The 22,753-nt window shown below is 36.8% G+C and overlaps 2 protein-coding genes across 2 annotated transcripts in view; one reads left to right on the top strand and one right to left on the bottom strand.

Moving 5' to 3' along the window:
* The first annotated feature begins 8,902 nt into the window (after positions 1 to 8,902).
* Positions 8,903 to 15,083, top strand: fxyd5 (FXYD domain containing ion transport regulator 5). The gene is made up of 10 exons (XM_057834287.1): positions 8,903 to 9,068; positions 10,024 to 10,069; positions 11,048 to 11,083; positions 11,153 to 11,284; positions 11,369 to 11,413; positions 12,672 to 12,743; positions 13,066 to 13,095; positions 13,755 to 13,829; positions 13,904 to 13,949; positions 14,326 to 15,083. Exons 1-10 carry the CDS (start codon positions 9,009 to 9,011, stop codon positions 14,369 to 14,371), a joined length of 588 nt encoding a protein of 195 aa, XP_057690270.1. The 5' UTR covers positions 8,903 to 9,008; the 3' UTR covers positions 14,372 to 15,083.
* si:dkey-262k9.2 (uncharacterized) overlaps positions 13,854 to 22,753 on the bottom strand; it is a 24,753-nt gene continuing 15,853 nt past the window's right edge. Inside the window, exons 6-9 of the mRNA XM_057834288.1 lie at positions 22,533 to 22,607; positions 22,352 to 22,420; positions 22,136 to 22,178; positions 13,854 to 16,488 (exon numbers count right to left, since the gene is read on the bottom strand). Coding sequence (XP_057690271.1) covers positions 16,443 to 16,488; positions 22,136 to 22,178; positions 22,352 to 22,420; positions 22,533 to 22,607 — 233 coding nt within the window. The 3' untranslated portion in view covers positions 13,854 to 16,442. The remainder of the gene's footprint in view (positions 16,489 to 22,135; positions 22,179 to 22,351; positions 22,421 to 22,532; positions 22,608 to 22,753) is intronic.

The raw sequence follows: 22,753 nt of genomic DNA, 5'->3' as shown, positions 1-22,753 counted from the left end.
AGTTTACAAAATAAAAGTGGCGCTCTAAATACAAAGTAAATGAATTAAAACGGCTAAACTATTAATCGGCTTGAAGAATTCTTAACAGAAAGAATACATATACATTATACAACTAAGTCAAATATTCAAGTAAAAAAAAAAAAAATGCACCTTGCATGCATGCACGATTTTGCCACCCTAGGCGACCGCCTAACCCGACTGTGCCAGGACCCGCCTTTGGTTCCCATACGTTTAATTCATTACATCAAGGTTCAAATCTGATTGTATTAAAAAAATAAAAATAAAATAAAAAATCATCATCAACCACTGGAAACAATTTAGCCAAGGGATATGCTACAAAATAAACAAGTAATGCAACGTCGTGGAATTTTCAAATTTAGATTTGCTTGTTGACTCTGACTATTCACCACTCATGTTAAGCAACCGCATATGGTCCCTTACCGATTAAATGGTAAAACTAGACCCGTATTTAAAATACTGATAGAACACACTCAAATGAGCAAGCAGTCATCATATGTCACTTAGAATTTGTGTCGCTTTTTGAGTTCCTCTAGGTTTTTTCGTCTCCCTTTGGCTTTGCACAGTACAGAGACTCTGGCTCACATTTGTCCACACAAGGCCATTATATTTTACCTGCTAGCTTCTGCTTTTCCCTCCAGCATGATTCGTCACATCAGTCATACTGTCTGAGCAAACATATGCAGACAACCGAGACTGTACAACACATTGGGAAAAATGTGTTAGTTGTCTTATTTTTTTCATTCTTCTGAAAAGCTCAGTATTTCCTTTGTATGGTTAAGCAAGTCATTTTAGGGGTGTAAAGCATAAATTACAATAATTAAACTCAAAAGATTTAACAAGTTTAAAAAAAAAAAATTAAAAAAAAAAGCATTTTAATCGTAAGTTATGTTCTAAAAAAAGAAACATTCTTTTTGCACAGTTTTCTGGTATATCAACTAAATTGTTGCACGGATTACTGAGAGCGAGGGATCTGATTGAATAAGCACTTTTCATCTAAAAAGGATACGTTGATAAAAGATTTAGGTTTTTGTAAATTTATTCAGTATATATTTACATAATGAGTATAATGTGCTCGTCTACATGATTCCTTCAAATAATTTTATGAAGGTTACTTGATGTTTTTGACCTCTCAATGAACCATTTATTTTTCTAGCTATTCTACCCGAAGAAGAAAGGTGCAAATTGTTTGTTTGTTTGTTTGTTTGTTTGTTTGTTTGTTTGTTTGTTTGTTTGTTTTTCCGTCTTCTGCGACCATGTAAATGTTAGGCTGTTCTGAAAAAATGTCCTAAAATGCCTTTTTAATCTTTTAGCTTTTAGCAGATAATTTTTAAAGTTTAAGGCAACTTGCTGCTAAGCATTATACATTATGACATTTGTTCCTCTGTACTTTCGTTGTGCAATGAAAACAAAAGCTGTTCTACATGTGTGGCAAAGTCAATAACCAGACGCATCATCAGCAAAAGTCAGAAAGCTTGACATTTCAATACTATGTGTCTGTTTTAATCTGTCATGTGCACTTTTTGATATGATCCTGTGCAAAGAATCACCAAGAGAACTTGAACACAAATGCCCCAAAAGCACACAGTCAAGAAAAAAAGAGGAATAAATACTTAACATGAATTCCCACCTTAATTATGCTTTCCTGACTCCTTCTGATTCTGATCTAAGCCAAGAGTAAAAACTCACAATGGCTTTAACAGACTGTGCCACAAATTTCTGTCACATATCCAAAACCTTTACAGCACTCTATCAAAAAGAAAACGTGTTCAAAAATATACAACACACTGAGGTAATTACAATCTTGTCTCAATTTACTGACAAATGTAGGTTTGTCAGTATGAATTTTGTGCCTATTTATAATGTATAAACACAAATCTATTATTAGGTTGTATGATTGGCAACAGGTGGATCCAAAGGTCAATTTTACTACCTTTCATAGGAAATAGGACATTTAATTGTTCTGCCTATCACAAAATGTTGCTCATATGAATATGTGGGGGGAAAAAAAGCAAACGTTGTAGATTTTATTTATTTATTTTTTTTACCCACAACTATGAAAGAGGATCACTTCCGTGATAACACAGGGAGGATGTGGTTAACACATCCGCATCACAGTTCTGAGATTGGCCATTCTATTCCAGGGTTTTCAGGCTGAGTTTTATAGATCCTCCTCTCATGTTTGTGTGGGTTTTCTCCAGGTATTCTACAGCCACAGTCAAAGGTTTTGAGATAATTCCCCATTAAGTAGGAGGAGAAAGTGTCTCAATAGATTTGACTGTAGATATAGATTCCGCTTACATTTTAAAAAACAAAATTTCTTTGGACATTGGAAGACTAAATTGTTAATATGTTTTGAAGGACAAGCAGATTAATTCTTCACAAATGCACATTATTGGGTGTTTCTTTTTTGCGAGAGAAGCATGAAATATTTTTAGGTAGGTTTTTATATGAGGGAGAGTAGGTGCCATTCACACAAGGTCGTTGGTAATGCTTGAATACAAACCTTAAAACTGCAAGGCAGACGCAGTGTCAATCTATTTGGACAAAATATAGTACAATGTGTGAAAATGTAAGGGTCTGTCATATAATTTTATATCGAATTTATGCCATTGCATTTGTAGTGAAGTATTGCCAAAAAAAAAAAGGAGGAAAGAAAAAGAATCATAAATCTAGCAACTAGTTTTAAAGGTGCAAACAACTTGCAAAGTTAAGGGAAAAGAGATGAATCTTACAAGAATAAAGTTGAGTGACTGAAAATTCTCGTACTGAAATGTCATGAAATCAGTCATAGGCCAGCAGCTGCACCTGTCTATAGTGATTGCGTGACATCATTATTGTACATACTGTAAGCCTGAACGATCACGATGTGCGCGTGTGCAATAGTCCCATCGCAAGGACGTACGATAGTTTTTATTTTTTCTAATCCACATACGCCTTGCTTTCTGCTCTGCACAGCCTCACACCCTCCCTCTCCCAGCTCTTTGAACCTCACAGTCGCTGCAGCACTTGCTTATTAAAGTTAACGATGCTGGTTGTCTTTGATCTTGCCAAAGAAGCGGACATTTTAAAAAAATATATACTTTTTTTTTTTAATATCGCAATATAATATCACCAACCCCAAAAAAATCGCAGCAATAGTTTTTTCCAATATCGTTCAGGCCTCTACTGTATATATTAAAAAATAATTAATGATGGAACATAGTCAGAAAAAGAGGTGATTTTAATTTGTATAGTTAATTCTCAGGGACTGACAAAAACATCAGAAAAAATAAAAGCTGGTATTCACATTTATGTTAATGATGTGGCAAAAAAAGCATTTTATTGTTCATAAAATTAATTCTAAGTGTAATTTTACAACATCAATAGCCGTGCTTATAATAAAACAGGCATACATTTATGTTAAAAATATTAAAACTGTATTTCCCTAAAATATCTGTGATTTATTGGAAACAGATTTTTTATCTAGCAATATTCTTTTATTCTTGTAATTATGACTCAAGGTGTATGATTCAGTGGCACTGTATTTTCCAAAGGAAGGTAAACAAATCACAAAGTCACACAAAAAGCTCCAACAAACTTTCTTTAAACATTAACCAGTACCCTCCCACATCCTCATGACAATGATATGAACATTTTTGTGTTTTGTGAAGCCTAAAAAATTCAGTGTTTCTTTAGTAGTTACAGCATCCATCCAACATTAAGTGGACACAAAATACTTTAGTAAGACCTAATGTGAATCTTTCGGAACCCCCCCACCTTAACATTTTCCCATTCCAGCATTTATACATTTTAGTTGTCGTAAATCATGAGGTTTTCTAGACAATACAAAGGGGGGGGTGGGGGGGTGGGGGGGGGGCAAAACAAAGTTTAAATTCACTTGTACAGTACATACAATATATACACAAATTTTACATTTGTGTACAGATATGACCAATTTAAAAATCATTTTATGATGTTATAAAAGACAACATTTTAAAAGTTAAATGTTTAATCTATTCTAGATTATCATATTGTCAGAGAAAAAAAAATAATGCCTTAAACTTTTGTCATTGTGACTTTTGGAGGTGGGCGTTGATAGAATAAGTAAAACAGTCATCTTCTCTGATAACAAAATATAGTCACTCACAGCAGCAGAGGGAGGAGGTCAAAAATACAATAAAATGAATTCTAACACAAAGTTCTGGTAATAATAGACATAATGAGTCCAAATCCGTGACCTGACATATGCTTGCATGAATTGTTCATTGTTGCTGGAAAATAAAAAAGCCCGTTAAAAACAGAAGGTTGAAACTCCTCTGCACATGTGATGAATCGCAGGCTTTGTCTTGTCTCGAGTAATACACGCGCACTCCACTCCACACACACTGTATAACAGCTGTAAATTTTGTACATTATTAAGGTAAGGTACTGTGTGATTCAAAAGAACAGTGCATGAATGTCAATCCTGCCATGTAAATACAGTCTGATGACTTTTCAATATAATGTAACTTCGGATAATCACAAAAAAAAAAAAAAAAAAATCATCTACAATTCTCTATTAGAGGTAGCTCAATTACTGCTCCGATGTCTTTTTCGAAATTTTTCTATTTAATGCAGAGCAAGGGTGAAACCCTTGGGGGCCATACCTAGCCTGTGACATCACTTTTTCTGGTTCAATAAAGCAAATAACATGTCCGTTTCATGTTTCTTGTCAAATGGGTTTGTTTTTTTAATTATGTCAGAAAATCTGCCTATCTTACCTACGATACTGACCTCTTGGAAAATTTGGATTTTGAGCATTACTGTATATCAGGACAAATTGTGCATATGTCATAAGGGAACGCGAACTATATACATGTACCGTTTTCGGACTAGCGCCTGCTACTTTTTACCCTCATCCCTGCGGTATATAGTCTGGTGCGGCTTATTTCTTGATTTATTTAAGTCAATAGGTAACACTTTATTTGACAGCGGCGTCATAAGACTGTCATAAGACCGTCATAATTATGACTTGACACTGTCATGGGCATTAATGAATGTTTATGACAGATGTCATAAAGTGTCATCCGGCAAATTTTGTCACTAACTCCATTTGTGTCCAAAATTATAGTCAGGTGCGCCTTATAGTCCGAAAATTACGCTATATGATTTTTACATTCATAATGGTCTGACAGAAACCATAACAACAATGTAGCCAGTGATACCGCTGCCTTACTGTGTATCTGACTGAGAGTGGAACAATTCCCAATTGATGTTATGTTGATATTTCAACGTGTTGTTTTCCAGTGTAACAGAAAAATACACCAGACCACCATTAGCATTTTACTGCTTGAATTGAAAAACAACATCAGTTGTCTTCATCCACAATCTGATTTGAGGAGGATGTTGTGAAGGAAGTGTGTGTACTGGCGATGTAAAAATGCACTGCCCCTTACTGCACAGACTCGCGACGTCATTCGAATAGAGATTGCATTCACATAAACAGAGCATGATTTTAAAGCTGTAATAGTGTGCTTTCCATCGATTCGTCTGAAGCTTCCCCATGTAAACTGGCCCTAAGTGCTCCTGAAGAAGCAGTACCTTTAAATATAATAAAGCGGTAACACTTTACAATAAGGGTCCCTTAATTAACATTAGTTAATGCATTTTTAGACAATAACTCATGTTCAAGTAAGGGATTAAATGAATTATTGTTATGTTATCTAACATTTATCAATATATTAATTAACATGAGTTGATGCATTAGTTAATGCATTTTAAGACAATAACTAATGTTTAAGTAACATTACATTGATTAATATAATTGCTTATCTAACATTTATTAATATATTAATCAACATGGATTACTGCATTATTTAATGCATTAGGTAATGCATTACTTAATGCGTAATACCATACTTAAGGTTAGGTTATAATATATAATATATACACTATAATATATAATAGCATATACTAATATATACTTAAAATTAATTCACATATACATTAGTGCATTAATAAAAAGTTATTAATGTATACTGGTACTAGTAGGTGATTATGTTATTTTAAAATGAGAAACATTGCTCTGTGAGTCCTTGGGTGCTGCTAACATATCCTTAAGTATGGTATTACTTCACGTGAACGTACCTCATAAGTATTACTTAACCTTAGTTAACCATCACTGAATGTTTTTTGGACCCTTATTGTAAAGTGTAGCACATGTGTCCCTTAACTAAGAATTTATAAATGCTTATGCCCCCCCCCCCCCCCCCCCCAACCTTTATTAACCATAACTGAATGCTTTTTCGACCCTTATTGTAAAGTGTAGCACATGTGTCCCTTAACTAAGAAATTATAAATGCTAAGTTAACAAATCCTAACCCTAAACCCTAACACTATATAGGCCTATATATTTTTTTAATTTTACCAAACCATTAGTTACTGTCTGGTTATGCATTAACTAATGCATTAACTCATGGCAATTAATATATAAATAAATGTTAGGTAAGCAATTATATTAATTATTGTCATGTCACTTAAACATTAACTATTGTCTAAAATGCATTAACTGATGTTAATTAAGGGACCCTTATTGTAAAGTGTTACCAATAAAGCATTATCATATTGTTAGTAGCGATGGGAATTGATACGATTTTTACGATTCCAATTCCATTATCGATATTGCTTAACGATTCGATTCTTTTTCAATTCTATTATCGATTCTAGTTTTGGGAAAAAGAAGAACAAACATTTTGATTGGCATCGAGTTGTTTAATCAGAAGTCACAACCTTACAAACTCACAACGAGGTCAAAAGAGGCCCAGAGCCTCAATGTTAACTGTGGCAATAAATGGCAAATGCACAAGAATGTGTAACATTTTACTGAAACATTTTTCTAATAGAAATAAGAAATATTGGTATATATTGGCATGTAGGTCGTTGTTCTGCCTTTGGCAATATGTGTTAAAGCAGGGGTCCCCAAACTTTTTCCTGTGAGGGCCACATAACTTTTCCCTTCTCTGATGAGAGGCCGGGGTCTGTTTGTAACAGAAAAAGTGTGACGATTGCAGGAGTGAGTAAATGTAAAAAAAAGTATTGTTTTTCAGAAAGCCACAATCAAATAACCCTCTGTGGATTCTTCACAGAACAAAAGTAAATAAAATAAAAATAATAATATAATATGATAATAATAAGTAAGAATAGCACTATTAATTAAATAGATAATAACCAAAAAAAACCCTCTCTGAGTTATTCACTGAAAAAGGCCAGGAAATAAATAACATTACTGAGGGAGCAAAAAACAAAAACAATTCAAAATGCTCTCTGGAATTGTTCAGGGAGCCGGACCAAATATGGAGCCGCGGGCCGTAGTTTGGGGACCCCTGTTTTTATTTACCAGTATATTGAAATACATGCCTTTTAGTTTTCATGGTGCTTTCACGCTCAAGTGGTGGCGCCCTTGCGCTTCCTCGCGCGAAGAAGAACGCGCTCACGTGAAGAAGAGCGAGCTTACAGGCGAAGAAGAAGAAATGCCGCATCCAAGCGAGTGAGCGAGTTAGTGAGAAAGGGAAACACTGCCACAAGCCTACGTTCTTTTTTTAATGTTTGTAAAATATCTACAGAGGCAACGCTTGTATGTATCATCTTCTGTGTTGTTGATGTGTGTTTCCACTCGCGATCGGACACTTAAATCCAGTTGTGTAGTGGTTTAAACGATGTGCTAATGCTAGCGAACGCATGCTAACTGTTTGTTATTACTGTGTTAGCAGCTAATCATAGCTGATTTACATTGATGCAAACCTGGTTGTTATTGGGGACGAAATTGATTTGTTTCATTTCTATTTTTAGTTTCAAGTGATGGTTGAATAAAGTCAGCAAATTATACCAACGTCTTCTGCATCGTCATTTGGGAGTTTAGCTAGCTGTATAGCGAGGACTGAGCCTTAGCGTCTCAGTGAGGAGTGGACAGTGCAGTCTATTCCCTCCCGATGCAGTTATCTCCACCTTGCAATGACTGCAAGTCGCTTTGTTGTAATTTTTCCTCCTGAAGTGAAGACACACTTTCGAGCTTTCGAACCTACGTGCTGTCATTGTTATGTTTACGGCGGCAATGCTTGTGCTAAACTATCGTAACATTTCATTTTCACCCTTTTTCCTGGTGACGTGTAGCCAAACTTTAGAGCGAGTGGTTCTTGGCGCCATGCTAGTTTGATGAGTCTGGACAACAAGACACGTCACGACGCAATATGCGTCTTTAGGGATTGTTAAGGCTTTTTCATTGTGATGTCGAGGCCTCAAAGCACTCGGAACCGGTTCGGAATTGGAATCGGATTTCGATTCCCATCCCTAATTGTTAGGCAATTTTGTTATATTGGTTTTAAAACATTGCAACCACGTAATTAGTCAATTGTAATGTTTATGTAAATATTGTATGTATTATGTGTATTTATTCAAGAAGTATTTGACAAATGGATGGGAAAAATGAATTGTTATTTACAACTTACTGGGCCAAAAGTATACTGGTCCTGCTCACTTGACATCCAATTGCCGTGAATGTGGCTCGGAAACAAAAATGAGATGAAATACACCTGCTCTAGCTATACTCGCTGTAGTCATGTTATTGTAAAACATGTAAGTACAAGCACTTGCATGAATCAAGGCTCTCCTCTAAACTAGGCTAATTTCAGCAAGTTAGTGTGTAAAAATCGCTATTAGTCGTGTTCCTAAGAGTATTATTTTTAATTGTATCACAGTGATATTATCAAAGGAGCATGACTAAAGATGAACCAAAGATTAAAACGCTTAATATGTCCCTGAAGAAGCTTAAGGGAACAATGATTTGTGTTGCTGAGGCAAAAGACAAAGCGTGAGTGAGAGTCAGAGACAAAGGATCTGTAGTGGGGAGGAGTAAACAAATGAGACAGGGTTGACATGTCTGAATGAGGAAGTAGTGACGGGGATCACATGGGAGTGGACGCTTGGCCGTTACCTCATCAGCCTCTCTCAATGAGGAAGAAAAAGCCTCGTGGATGATGAGGGTGAAGAGGATGAAGATTTGGCACAGGCAAGCTTACACAATGGACATGAAGGTAGGCACAAAAGCCTCCGAAGGCTGATTGGAACGACCTGTTTTGGTGAAGGGCGATTGATGGCGGATGACAGACCAAAAAAACATGAGTAGACAGACGGAGATGTGACAAACAGGCGGGTCATGTGGGGGTAGAATCCTTTATAGGGCCCTGAGGGGAACAGGCCTTAGCTTTGACATATGCTATGCAGTAAGATGAAGATTGGCATGACCTGCTAATGTGAGCTGTCACTGCTCATGGCAGCCTTGATGCTCACCTGTCACACTCTTCCAAGCCTGGAGGACGAGCTGCCACCAGGATAGGTCAGAGATTCATTTTCTTTCAGGGGAAAATGCAGATTTAAAACAACACCAAGGAATAAACTTCTATACATTAGAAAAAAGACCAAGACCAATCTGTGGTGGTTTTGAAATCCATCCGGTCAGCAAGTAAATGATTTCAAATAACTTGCAAGAAAAAAGTTGACATTCTATGATTCCACATTTTAATTGGTGACAGGTCCACACTTGAAACACATACACAAGTTTGATCGATACAAAGTTTGTCTCAGACTGGTGTGGGAGGATCGTGAACATGATTCACAACTGCATTCTTTATTTTTTTTATCTTTCAGAGGGGAAAATGTGTTTACATTGATGTGCACTTTTTTTTTTAAATGACATTTAAAGTAAAGAACAATTGTGTCGCACGTCGCGCCAGAAGTGTGGGGGATGTTGCATTAAAGAGGAAGGAAGGTGCCAAATATGGTGTCGACCGCAACGCAAACTTCCTGCCTCCCTCGTCAAAGGAAGCTCTATAGAGATAGGGCTTGGACAATTAAAATGGGAGCACTATGTACACAAATCCTGTTTTGTGTGTTGGCCATCATTCAATACGATTATATTGTTGGTTATCATAATCATATTTTAACCATAGCAACCATTAACTATGAATTATTTGATTCCTTTTATTTCAGATCAACCTGACTTCCATTGCTTTTCTGCTGTCAGCATTGTTAAATGGTAAGTGGCACCATTTTCTTGATAAATTGAAAATAATACCATATTTGTTTTATTATAGGGCGCACCACCAACGAACTAGTTTTTTTTATCAAAATTATTTATTATTTATTTTTATATTTGTTTTTTTTTTATTATTATTATTTATTTATTCAATTAAGGCACACGTGATTATAAGGCACTTTAGTGCATCAATGTACTGCCTTTGTCATTTGTTTTTTTTTAACATTGTGATTTTTTTTACTTAGTAAATTATTTGTTTTATTTATCGGTTTGATGTATGATTAATCTGTGTCTTGGGCACTTTACTGGAACGGTATACATTGAGGTCATCAAGCACCACCAGAATTAATACATAAAATGCACAGGAATATAAGGTGCACTGTCAATTTGGGGGGGGATTAAAGTATTTTAAATGTGCCTTATTAGCCGAAAAACACGTTACTAGGATGTAATATACAGTTCAGCTTCCATGAAGACTCCAACCGGGAAGGTATTTGGAAGTTTTTTGGTCTTTGCTGTAGTAATTGGACAGCAGCGGTTTCAGCTCAACATTTAATTAAGATGATTGCAGATAATGCCAAGTGGTTGAAATTGCCATTTTCACCCATGCTTCCCAAGTTTTGGGACGCACGTTGGTGGTGATTGGAAGGTGCTGAGAGCCTGAGTGGGTAAACAAGGGCCTTCCTGTGCTTTGAGTGGCCCACTACATTCCAGCTCTGTGGTCACTAGCGCTTTCATGTGAGCCATGTCTGTGTACTGTAACTACACCCCACTCACACTATTACTTCGACTTACTGTGAGGCCTCTCTACCCTACGTGCCTAGACTCATTGTCAAGTGGTCACTAAGACAACACATCACAACATTGTATGAGGCAGCCACAGTCTGTGCTTTGTTTTTGCCGTGAAGTCCACTACAATTGTGACTTGTTATCAAATGTCTACCACCATTTCTAGTAATAAATGTCTTCTCTCTGCAGTGTCAAAGGCTATAGAACCTCACACTCCAACGCCTGGTATGTTGACTTACTATGATTTAACATGTCAGCAGCATTTTGAATTGTTGTAACAAACTTGTGCAACAGGTGGCGAGCCAGAGTTCACCAGTATAGCTGACCCATTTGTGACTATTTTAAACCAAAGCATCATCACCATCAATTCCCAGAATGTCAGTACCACCAGACCAGAAGGAAGTAGCTTTACAGTATTGATGCAAGGTTGGATTTGCCAATGCACACATATTTATCAATCAATCTTATTTTACCTGATGAGACTTATTATAAATAAATGTGTTTTTGTAGTTTCCAGTGAGGGGACAACAGAGAGGGAGCTGACATTTGCACCAGGTAATAATTTTCACCCAGGAAGTTGCTGATGTGTTCAGTGCACCCAGCTAGTGGAGCCATTGAGTAGTAGTGGGAAAAGGATACGGATGTATTAGAGAATTACTATGGAACTAAAGTAAGCAAGTGTTAGGCAGGTGTCATTAATATCCAGAAATTTATTTTGAATAGAATATGTATTTATATAAATGTACAGTATATGGCGGAAAACACTCAGGTGACTTGTAGTTCTGCTCTGAGACCCCCAATTTGGCAAAATTTCGAAACTATCCTACTAGTATATGCATGTGCGATACAACATTGGAAACCTTAAAATGTCAATTCTCTGGGGAAAAAAATTTACAACAGGAGGGCATTTTTAAAAAAAAAAAAAAAAAAATTTTTTTTTTTTAAACAGCAAAACCCTAACTGGATTTGAAAGCACACGAGAGCATAATTAAAGACGCCATGATTCATGATTTTAACTAGATATTATCGCGTAGTTACCTTGTTTCGATCCAAAAACTCCATGTAGCATTTATCATCGAGCGTCATGACACAGATGTGAATGGCCGCAGTTAGATTTTTCGGGGATTTTATGGGTGATTCATGTAATATAACTAGGGTCGCGATGCAGAAATCGCAGACATCAAGAGTGTTCGAGATTTTCATTTTCATATACTTAACCTTTTAAACATTTTTTTTCAACTTATCTTTGTTTGGATCGATTATTTATCATCTAAAATATTGGGGGAAATGTGACAGTAACGAAAAAAATACAATTAAGCGATAGTTATTAGGTGATATCTGTGACTTTCCTACAGACGCCAATTTTTTCATTGTGATGTAATTTGTTTAAAAGTTTAAAATATGCAGGTGAATAATTTTTTTAACTTTTTTTTTTTTTTTTTTTTAAGGTAAATATTCAAGATCAATTAATGATTCTAAGCTAAAAATGACATAATGCGCCATGAATCTGCTATGGCAGCATACAGGCACATTGTTCTATCAAACACAACAGTTGTTTTTGCTTAAAATACAGCAGTTTAAAAGAGGGATGCAAGAGCAGAAACCACTTTTTCAAACTTGTCTGTTTTCCGTCATATATACTAGTATATACACAGACATATTTCAGTACAAGTACATTATTATAATGAATTCAGTATTAAGATTTTGAATTTTGAATAATAACATGGACTTCTTGTAAAAGGGATTTTTCAAATGACATGATGCATTCTTATATTATGTATTTATAAAATGTACTGCGTTTTTCTCCCAACAGTCACAGTGACATCCTCTCCTACCACCACAAAGAAAAACACAAAAAACGGGACCTATCAACCTCTTGCCTGGGGTAACCAAACATTTTGCTACTCCATCAACACATTAAATGCCCCAGGCCTGTACATTTTTATTGTTATCTCATGGCAGACTGACAGTCTTACTATTCCTAGCCTTCCAAACAAAACTCACAGCAGACTGAAGACACGGAGCACCTCACTTCCTGTCTTGCTGGCAGATTAATGTTCGATTAGACATTTTGCGAGTGGAGATAAGACGTTTGTGATACACTGTCATCGATGTGTCAGCTAGGCTATGAGATGTTAACTCCAACTGGCTCTTCAGCTTGTTTATTCTCCCCTGCATTCTGACATATTTATTTACTTTTGTTGTAGATCCAGCTTGGGATAGAGATTTTACATATGGTAAGAATGAATGTTTAACGGTTTGTAGCTTGTGGTACTAATGAGGACAAGTGTTCAAAATTGCATTAAGCATTGTTGCATACAGGATTAAAATGTCATAACCATTTTTATATGTTGTCTTGCATGCAAGTGGTATGAAAAAGTATCTGAACCTTTTGGAATTTCTCACATTTCTGCATAACATCACCATCAAATGAGCGCTGATCTTTGTCAAAATCACACAGATGAAAAAACAGTGCTTTAACTAAAACCACCCAAACATTTATAGGTTTTCATATTTTAACGAGGATAGTATGCAAACAATGACAGAAGGGGGAAAAATAAGTAAGTGAATCATCAAATTTAATTTTTTGTGTTCTATTGTTCTATTCTCGTTTTACATATAGTTGAATTGTGCAGAGATATTGGACTATGCCAGTGATTTCTGTACATCTGTACGTCTTTAGCAGACACTATTCTCATTAAAATATGAAAACCAATAAACGTTTGGGTTGTTTTAGTTAAAGCAGGTACTATTTTACATCTGTGGGATGTTGACAAAGATCAGATCACATTTGATGATTTTATGCAGAAATGTGAGAAATTCCAAAAGGTTCAGATACTTTTTCATACCGCTGTATTCATGTCTAAACCCCCCCCCCTTTTTTTTTTTTTTTAAGATTATTGGTCTTTGCAAGTAGTAGGACTGTCCATCGCTGGAGCTCTCTTCCTAATCGGCCTCATGGTCTTTGGCTGTAAGATAATATTGACGTTTTCTTGAAATTACAATGATTAATAGTTCAACTTTTGTTCTCACTCTCTTGTGTAGGTGGTAAGGTATGTCGGCTTCCCAAGTGTCACAAGAGGTCATCGAAGTAAGAACTTTAATCATTTTCACTTTTTATAATGATAGGGAAAAAATGTGATGATAGACTGTTTGCTGAGTGGTTTAAGAAAGTGCTGGCCAATAGTGTTTGTGTGTGTTTAAAATACAGCTCCAATATGTATGAAGGCTAGCTGCTTATCAAAATGTTAACTGGGCTGAGTAATTCATATCACACCACTGGATGAGATACGACGTACAATCAATCACTTGAGCCAACAGAATGCTGACAATGATGTTCGTGATGATTAAATGGTCCTAATAATAAGAGTCTTAACTGCAACAACAACAAAAAAATGCGTGGTTTTCTCTTCAGAGGTACAGTAATTGTGTTTGTTAAGATAGTCATAGTGTTTTGTGTTTTCCAGGTCTTATAGACTGAAGCAAAGAAACCAAGAGATACTATTGTCATAAAAGACTACTGGTACAGTATAACCAATAAAATGGAACTGGGTCCCAAATGCCCAATTGACATTGTGATGTGTGTTTAACACACAATACATTGTGTTGAATTGTGTTCACAAACCAAAAAGTGGTACTATATTTTTCTCTGTTTCCTTATTCATTTCAATAAAATACAGGATGATACAAATTTACCCGTGTCAAATGACAAGTTGGCAATTTCGTCCAGAGCACACGTGGATGTAAACCTGGCGCCTTTTTTATACAGACATAATTGTTTTAATGGTGTGACATGAATGATAGCTCAAAAATGAATGATAGGCACATTGCCTTCATTACCTTGGTGACGTGACGTCAAACACGATGCAAATGGGTGAGGACAAAACAAAAAGAGCACGAACACATTTTAAAACACTATTTAAGGACATGTTCCAAATGATATCTGAACAAAACACATTCCAGATGCACAAACAATATAACTTTTCTTAATCCTTTAATACATCTTGTTTATAGGATCGTGTACTTTATTACCTGTTGGAAAAAAACAAAAAACAAATGCTGATACAAAATAACTCATACACAAATAAAACAAAACATATAAACAGACATTCACCCTTATGTCCTGATTTTATCTTTTTGATAAATATTTTACAATCATATTAGTCTACAACTAACATCAATGAAATGCTTTCAACCAAGGGTGCTGAATAAAAACAAAAAACAATGCGATTAATAGACTAAATTTGCACATATGAGACATTCAAAGCAACAATGTTTGACAAAGTTAAGATTTTGCCAAATAAAAGGAAAGAATGGCAGGAGTCTGGCCAAATGATGTGTTAATACGGGGATTTCTGTACAAGCAATCAGAGGAAAAGGTTTTAAAGATACTAAATAAACTGAAATTTTTTTGTATAGCAATTACTTTTTGTTCCTCTTGAAATGTTTACACGGCTACAAACTGTTGTAAGGAGTAATGGGAATGTGAGATGAAAACTTGTTTCGAAAATATTCCATGTTACCTTTCTCATTACCCAAGTGGAAACTGAAAAGGAATGCCCCTTCCATTTCAACCTCAGCTACAAAGTCTCCCCTCCCTAAATAACGAACGACTTCTGTTGTTGAAATGAAAGCTTTGCTTCACAGGGAACGATTGATTCCCACTAAAATGACAACAGGGAAACATCATGCTCTGTATAGATGGAATAGAGGTATTGTTGCTATGTTCCCCAATTGTCCATTAGGCTTTATTTGATTCATGAGATTTTCACACCGAGCTTCTCCTCCAACGACTGTGAGCCATTAACCTGCCTCCTTGGCAGTCACATGGCTATTTACAAGCTGCACAACAGTGGATTTTGAAGAGAATTTTCCAAAACAAAAAAACAAACAAACTATGAAACAACCCCATTCACGGCCTTCAATTAATTTGCGGCTTTAAGAGTGAGCGTTTAACCAGACAGTTTTCTTCAGTTTTCTCTTTTTTGGGCTGGCTGATGAGAAGATGGGGATGGTACCTTTTTTTTTCTTTGGTACTTTTTGTCTTCTCTTCCACAGCCTGCTGTCAGTCTTAATGGGCAAGGGGAAAAAATGCCAGACAGGTGACCCAGAGAAGCAAGTGCGGACATCTTTCCTAACTTAGTTTGGATTAGCATGTTTAGTCTCAGTCAGCAACCATTTCACATGGATAGGTCTACTCCACGTGTGCCAAGTTCATCATTCAGTCACTGCTCAGCTTATTTCTGCTAATGAAACACCAGGGGACTGCTGGCAGTGCAAATAAATACGCTTTTATAAAAGCATTTCGCCATATTTATAGCCTTTTGAATCACATTCCTAAAATAGAATCCAATTAGAAGGTTTGAATATGTTCCAAATGTCCATAAATTGGGTTCTTGTTGGGAACAAACAGCAGGGACAACGAAAAAAAACTGTATAACAGCATTACTTATAGATTGATATGTTTTGGTGGAGCAATTAAAGCATAGCTATTAAAAAAGCTTAATCCACATGATGAGATGATATTGCCTGGTGAGTCGCTCTTGCATACATGTGTGTTCCGGACTGAATTCTTTTTCAGGAACTAGACTGCCCCTTTCTGGTCCTGCTCTGTAGGTACAGAGTATATCCTAGAAACAACAAATAAAAGGGAATATAGTGTGAGGTGGGGGGCAAACGATGAGATAGATTTGGTGAGACTGAGCAAAAGCAAACATGCCATCTTCTAGATATTTTTAGGCTACTTCTACGTTTAGCAGCAGATGGAACATCCGAGTGTCGGAACTTAGGAAATGCATGTCTATCTCCGTCAACACCGTTCTGACAGGTGCACAGAGGCTGCATCGAGTCAAAACACAGATCACCTCGGGTGGGATTGTTGATCCAACAAGCCAGAGGTTGCTGTGAGATTAAGAGTCTTCTCAGCAGTGCGATCAGTTGGAAGCAAACACACACACATATACCGATTACAGCACAAGTACGCAGCCAGTAATCCTGAAGAGTAATTTAACCCCTCAACAAATGCTCCAAGATCGAGTTTACAAAAGTTGTAGATCAAGTATTACACCACTCCATAACAAAAGAAACCAAAGAGTGCCTAACATGGTGCCTGCAGACGTGTTCTCAGAATAGTTTACAAATGATGGTACATTGTAAATTGTGTAAAAACTTTCAGAAGTCGTCATATTTGGGTGATGTTTGTGACTCGGCACAGCAAATAATATCTCAATGACCCATTCTGTAGAACTAAGGTTCTGGTATACTGTATTTGCCCAAAATTATATCAGATTTTCAATGACATAACAATCGTGAGTGGCATGCTGAATTGGGGTTATCACGTTCGCCTCAGATATCAAGGGTTCAATCCTGGGCTCCACCATTCCTTTGTTTACATGTTCTCACAGTGTCTCCGAGGGTTTCCTCAAGGTGCTCCAGTTTACTACCAACCCCCCCCCTCCAAAAAAAAGTGCCTGCAAACATGCATTGAAGGCAATTTAAAATTGTCCCTATAAGTGTGTGTGATTGGCTGCATGTCTCCTTGTACCGTAGGATTGGCTGGCAACAAATACAGGGTGTACCTTGTCTGCTGCCCATAGTTATCTAGGATATGCTCCAGCACCGCTGCGACCGATGAATAAAAAAAAAAAATTCTGCTTCTACCAAAAGGTCTTGATTCATTGCTGTCAATATTTTCCAGGGGCATTCAGTCAGGACCTGCAGGGTCTTCTCTCTTGGCTGAAACTGACAGAAACTGACCTACATTTTTACTTCTATTAATTTATTTCCAACAGTCTATCCCCTACACCTTTATTCTGTGTTAGCATTCAATTGAATGTAACTCCTGAAGATTATTAGACCATGCAGAGTGCAGTATTGTCAATAACGCGTTACGACGTTACGCGGTACTCTCCTATGACACCCCCCCCCGGAACGAGTAATCTTGGGCATTACTATTTCAAAGCCAGTGAACTGATTCAAGTCACTTATCCACAGACACTCTCTGTTTCTATTTTTGAACTAATAGAAAGCTATAATTTTGTCTCGGGTAGTGACGCACTGAACTACTGTATTTTCCGGACTATAAGTCACAGTTTGTTTTTTTCCCCCCCATAGTTTGGCACAGGGTGCGTCTTATACTCTGAAGCGACCTATGTGTGATTATTTACGGTCGGGTCAGGCCGGACTTCTCTCTCCCTAACTTGTTTTTAGATAAATATACTGTATATATTCATATATTTAAACCAAAAAGATTTATGAATGTTAATTCAAATAAATAATTTGGATATAACAGAGAAGGTGCTGTGCATGCCTGCGCACGTGAACGCTGTGGCCCTGCTCCCTTTTTAATCTTCCCCTCCCGCCCTGGCGCCCTCCACGAGTCCACATCCTGGTATTTCCTTTTCGATATGCAGCAGCTAGAAGTGAAAAACAAACTAAAGACAGGGGAATTGAAAAGCAAACTACTGCGGTAGGAGTGGGGTATGGAAAGGATTCAAATTGTTGAAGATGCTATACAGAAACCTGTGTCTGCTTCGCTGAATGTAAACGAATGTGGCGCTTTGGTCTCATATGAGGAATATATTAAACTTTTTCAGCGTTATTATGTTGTGTAAATTAATTTATAATGATCATAAAAAAATGTAGACTATTTAACATTGAGAAAACTTGCGTTTTTTTTTCTGCCAACTCGAAGAGATTAAAATAAATGTCAAATCCACTATCCGCCTGTTAGAACAGACACACAAACATAAAAGATAAAGGTTCATTGAATATCCATCTTAGTCTTGTTTAACTGGGAGAAATCGTTACAAAAGACAGGCTTTGATTTGTTATCATTATGCATATATGCAGAGGCATCGTCACAAATGTGATCACACAAAACGCAACCACACATCGCATCCCTGCATTTCCTTCTTCTCCTGAGTCCTCACAAATAAAACATAGAATTTCGAGGGGGTTTTCGAGCTCATGCCTACAAATAAAACACAATTTCGGGGGGTTTTCGGGCTTGGGCCTGCAAACCAAGTTAATTGATTGGTGGTTCTGGTCGGGCTTTAATACCCGCGGGCCGGTCGGGTCAGGCTGGAAATTTTAGGCCCGATCTAACTTCTAGCGTCATGTAATGTTAGCATACCGTACACCTATTCAGCCTGTTCTCTATTGTACTTTAAAGTGCCTTTCAAGATGACATGTCTGTTCTTGGTGCTGGATTCTATCAAATAAATTTCCCCCAAAAAATGCGACTTATACTCTGGTGCGACTTGTATATGTTTTTTCCCCTTTTCATATCACATTTTTGGGCTTGTGCGACTTTTACTCAGGTGCGACTTATAGTCCATAAAATACGGTAATCACATTTGGCACATGAGGACTACTCACATACCAAACTGCCAGTGACGGCGCCGAATGTCAACAACAATGGCAGCAGGATGGAGCTCAGCTTTCACTCGGCGGAAATGTAGTCACTTGAGTTCATGTCCGACAAACGGTAATATTATGGTTTGTTGTGCATTATCCATTAAATAAAAGATCCCATGACTGTCAATGCCAAGCTTCCTCAAAAAATATCCTTTTTATTCAATTGGAGCAGGAGTATTCTTAAACAGAATGTAATATCAAGATTGCAATGAATGAGGTCGACCTTGTGTCAACTACTGTAATGTTGATATCTGGACAGCAAATAATAAAGAGTTATACGAAAGTGATGCTCCACTGGATCATTGGTATGCAGGAGAATTCCTGCTATACTTAATATGTTATTGGTCGTAAAATTGAAAACATTCACTCTGCATATGGACTGCTCAATAAAGTAGTTGCAACAGTGACTGATTATGGATCCAACTTTTTTCATAGCTTTAAAATTTATCAGCCTGTCACAGCATCTGATGACGACAATGAAACAAAGGAGATCAAGTTCAATCCCACTGATGACGACGATGTCACTTTTTCGATATGTTAAAGCTCTTCACAGATGAGAATGAGACAGCCGTCTCCCCTCTCATACCAAAGAAGAAACATCATCACCAATTCTGATGTAGAGAGACTTTTGGTATTTAATCCAGAAGCCAAGGTTGTGTATAGGCAGCAAAGTGCACAGTTCTTTGGACCAAATCAAGCAGATCATCTCTTGCAATGGTACTGTCCTTATGGGACTTTATTACCAACACTTGAAGTTTTGATGCAGAATACCCTGGCTGTGAAAGACTGTTTCCAGGATGACTGCAGCCCTTGCAGAATGTTGTCTCCTTAACCTAGTTAATGTTCATTTCATGATGCTTTTCATGATCATTATTATTGAGTATCATAGAAAACATTTAAGTGTAGATATATCAAACAAAAAGCAACAACAATCCACAATAATACAGTTAAGAGGATGTGAAGCTGACTTTTTCTTTTAAATAAATTTAAAATATCAAAAACAAATGTGTTTAAGTTAAACTTTTCATACTTTCTGTTGTTGCGCCAATAAAAATGGAGTTAATAAGACCAGTAGTCATTAAGTGGTCAAGGGAAGTGTTCGACGTAAACAGTATTGTAACTTTGTTACTTTCAAAGAAAAAGTAATCAGTGTTGTTAATCTTACTTAATGTAATTAGTTACAGTTACAAATTACTTCTCCCAAAAAGTAATTGAAATAGTAACTCAGTAATCTGAGTGTAAGAGTAATTTGTTACTCGGCAAAGTTACTTTTACTTTTCTACATGTCGTTATATGATTCTATAACGTCTTTCAAATCAAATATGTTTATATTAACTGATTGAATTCAACTAACTAAATTAACTTAAAAGTGAGGTCAGACTTTTTACCTTATAACAGTGTAATTGTAAACCTAAACACTCAAATGCTGTGAGAAAAAGTTTGTTTTTTCCTGTTGTACTGAACCCGCACCGAGCTGTGATCCTCATACTGAGGTACGTACTGAACCGTGACTTGTGTGTACCGTGACACCCCTAATTTATATAGATATATTTTTCAATATGCAGGTGAGGCTCTGAATCGCTTTCCTCTCCGACCTTTGCTCTATTATGTTTTTTTGTTGTTGTTGTTTTTTTGTTTTTTATAATTACAAGAGTTTAAGGATATGTCATACATAAAAGTAATAGCAAGTGACAAATTTTGGTAATACAAAACAAAACCAAATTATTACTATATTGTAGCAACTACAAAGACAACACCAGCTTGGTGATGATAATGCATATTCAACGGGAAAACAGTCCATTAGTTTCAATTATTGTACCCACCTTAACGCCATGAACTGTTAAAAAAAAAAAAAGTTGCCCGAGAGTTTTCGATGACGCTTGCCACGCTAATTGCTAATGCTAGCGAGAACGCCAACGCTATGCTAACGCTCCGAGCCACCTAGCATCACATTTGCCATGGCTTCACAACCCCCGTCCCTCCTCCCGCTCTGGTCTCTCCTGTCTCCCGCGTCATTCACCCAAATTGTAGTAATGTGCGCCTACACTTCCTTACTAACGGTAACGGCGTTGCAAAGATGGAAAAATAATCATATAGATTACTCACTTCTGACAAAAATAAAGCCATTAGTAACGCCGTTATACTCTAACGCCGTTATTAACAACACTGAAAGTAATGTGCCTTTAATGTCTCTGTGCTGATGAGACGTTTAGCGGACAAGCTGGGCAGTCGTAGTTTCTTTTGAACTTGTTTTGTTCCAAATTTCCATACCGTTTGTACTTGTTTTCCTTAGCAAGTAGGCTACTGTGTTGGGCTGATGTGCTGCTTGAATGCCATTTGGTCATAAAGCAGGGATGCTGTTGTAAACACTTAATTTTTGAAGGTCATCCAACATGAGGTTAGCGGTAGAACAGGTTAAGTCTTGTTCAATTGGGTCACACAAGACCAGTAGTGTTTACCATCTTGAAACGATTGTTTGATGGCTAGATGGAAAAAACTAAAACTTAGTAAGTGTTCAAATGGTGACACATAACAACCTCAGGCTGTGCTGATAATTGCTCAGCAAGTCCAAGCAAGCTCAGTTGGGTGGTAGCTAGTTCCATTTTATAAGCTAAGTGTTTATCACAGTGGCTTTAATGCTGGAAGGTCAGATAACGTGTGTCAATTTGGCAGAGGCAGCAGGGAGACTGTTACCCACCAAACTGGTTCTGCACCTACAGGTTGACATAAAAGTAAAAATGGGGCATAGTTCTCCACCCCAACACTATTTGAACTGCCTTTCCATAACGGAACTCTTTAACTGCTAAAAAAGGAAAATATACTGCAAATACAGCAATAAAATGAAACTTAATACCTTACCCTTGCTGTTGTTTGTGCATTTGGCGTCTTACCAACATTACAGCTGCAAGAAAGAAACGGAAAATGTCAGGGCTGCAGGACGTGCTTAAGGGTTCACAGTTATATATGGCACACAAGATTGCAGCCAAGGATTGTAAGAGTGTTTTAGCAGTACATTTGTCAAACACCTACACTTTTCATTTCTCTCAATGAGATTTCAATAGATCACAAACTTACCAACTATGGCTGTAACTGAGACGGTCAACACACTCACGGTTCCAATGATGACAATCAGAGTGAACTGATCTAAAAGAATATAAATTGATATTTGTCTATTAGCCAGTAATGAGAGCTAAGAGACTATCAAATACTGATGAATATATTGACACTATTATTTCTCTGCTTCTTGTTTGCTTACCGGTTTTGTCATTTGGACCTTTGCTTTTATCAATAATCATTTCTGAGTCATCGGTGTCCAGAACCCCTTCAATCACTGAAAGAGAAGATAGAACTCAAAATGTTATCAAATAAGGATGGTCATGGCTCTACAGGCTACAAGAATCATCTTATTCATTCAACAAACATAAGAAATCAACCTTGTGTAAAATATTTTTGCTGCTATTTAGGAGAAACAGTATA

Source organism: Corythoichthys intestinalis, chromosome 4 (assembly GCF_030265065.1).
Source record: "Corythoichthys intestinalis isolate RoL2023-P3 chromosome 4, ASM3026506v1, whole genome shotgun sequence".
NCBI classification, from domain to species: Eukaryota; Metazoa; Chordata; class Actinopteri; order Syngnathiformes; family Syngnathidae; genus Corythoichthys; species Corythoichthys intestinalis.
Note: the sequence above shows the minus strand (reverse complement) of the source record. Positions and strands in the feature narration are given on the sequence as shown.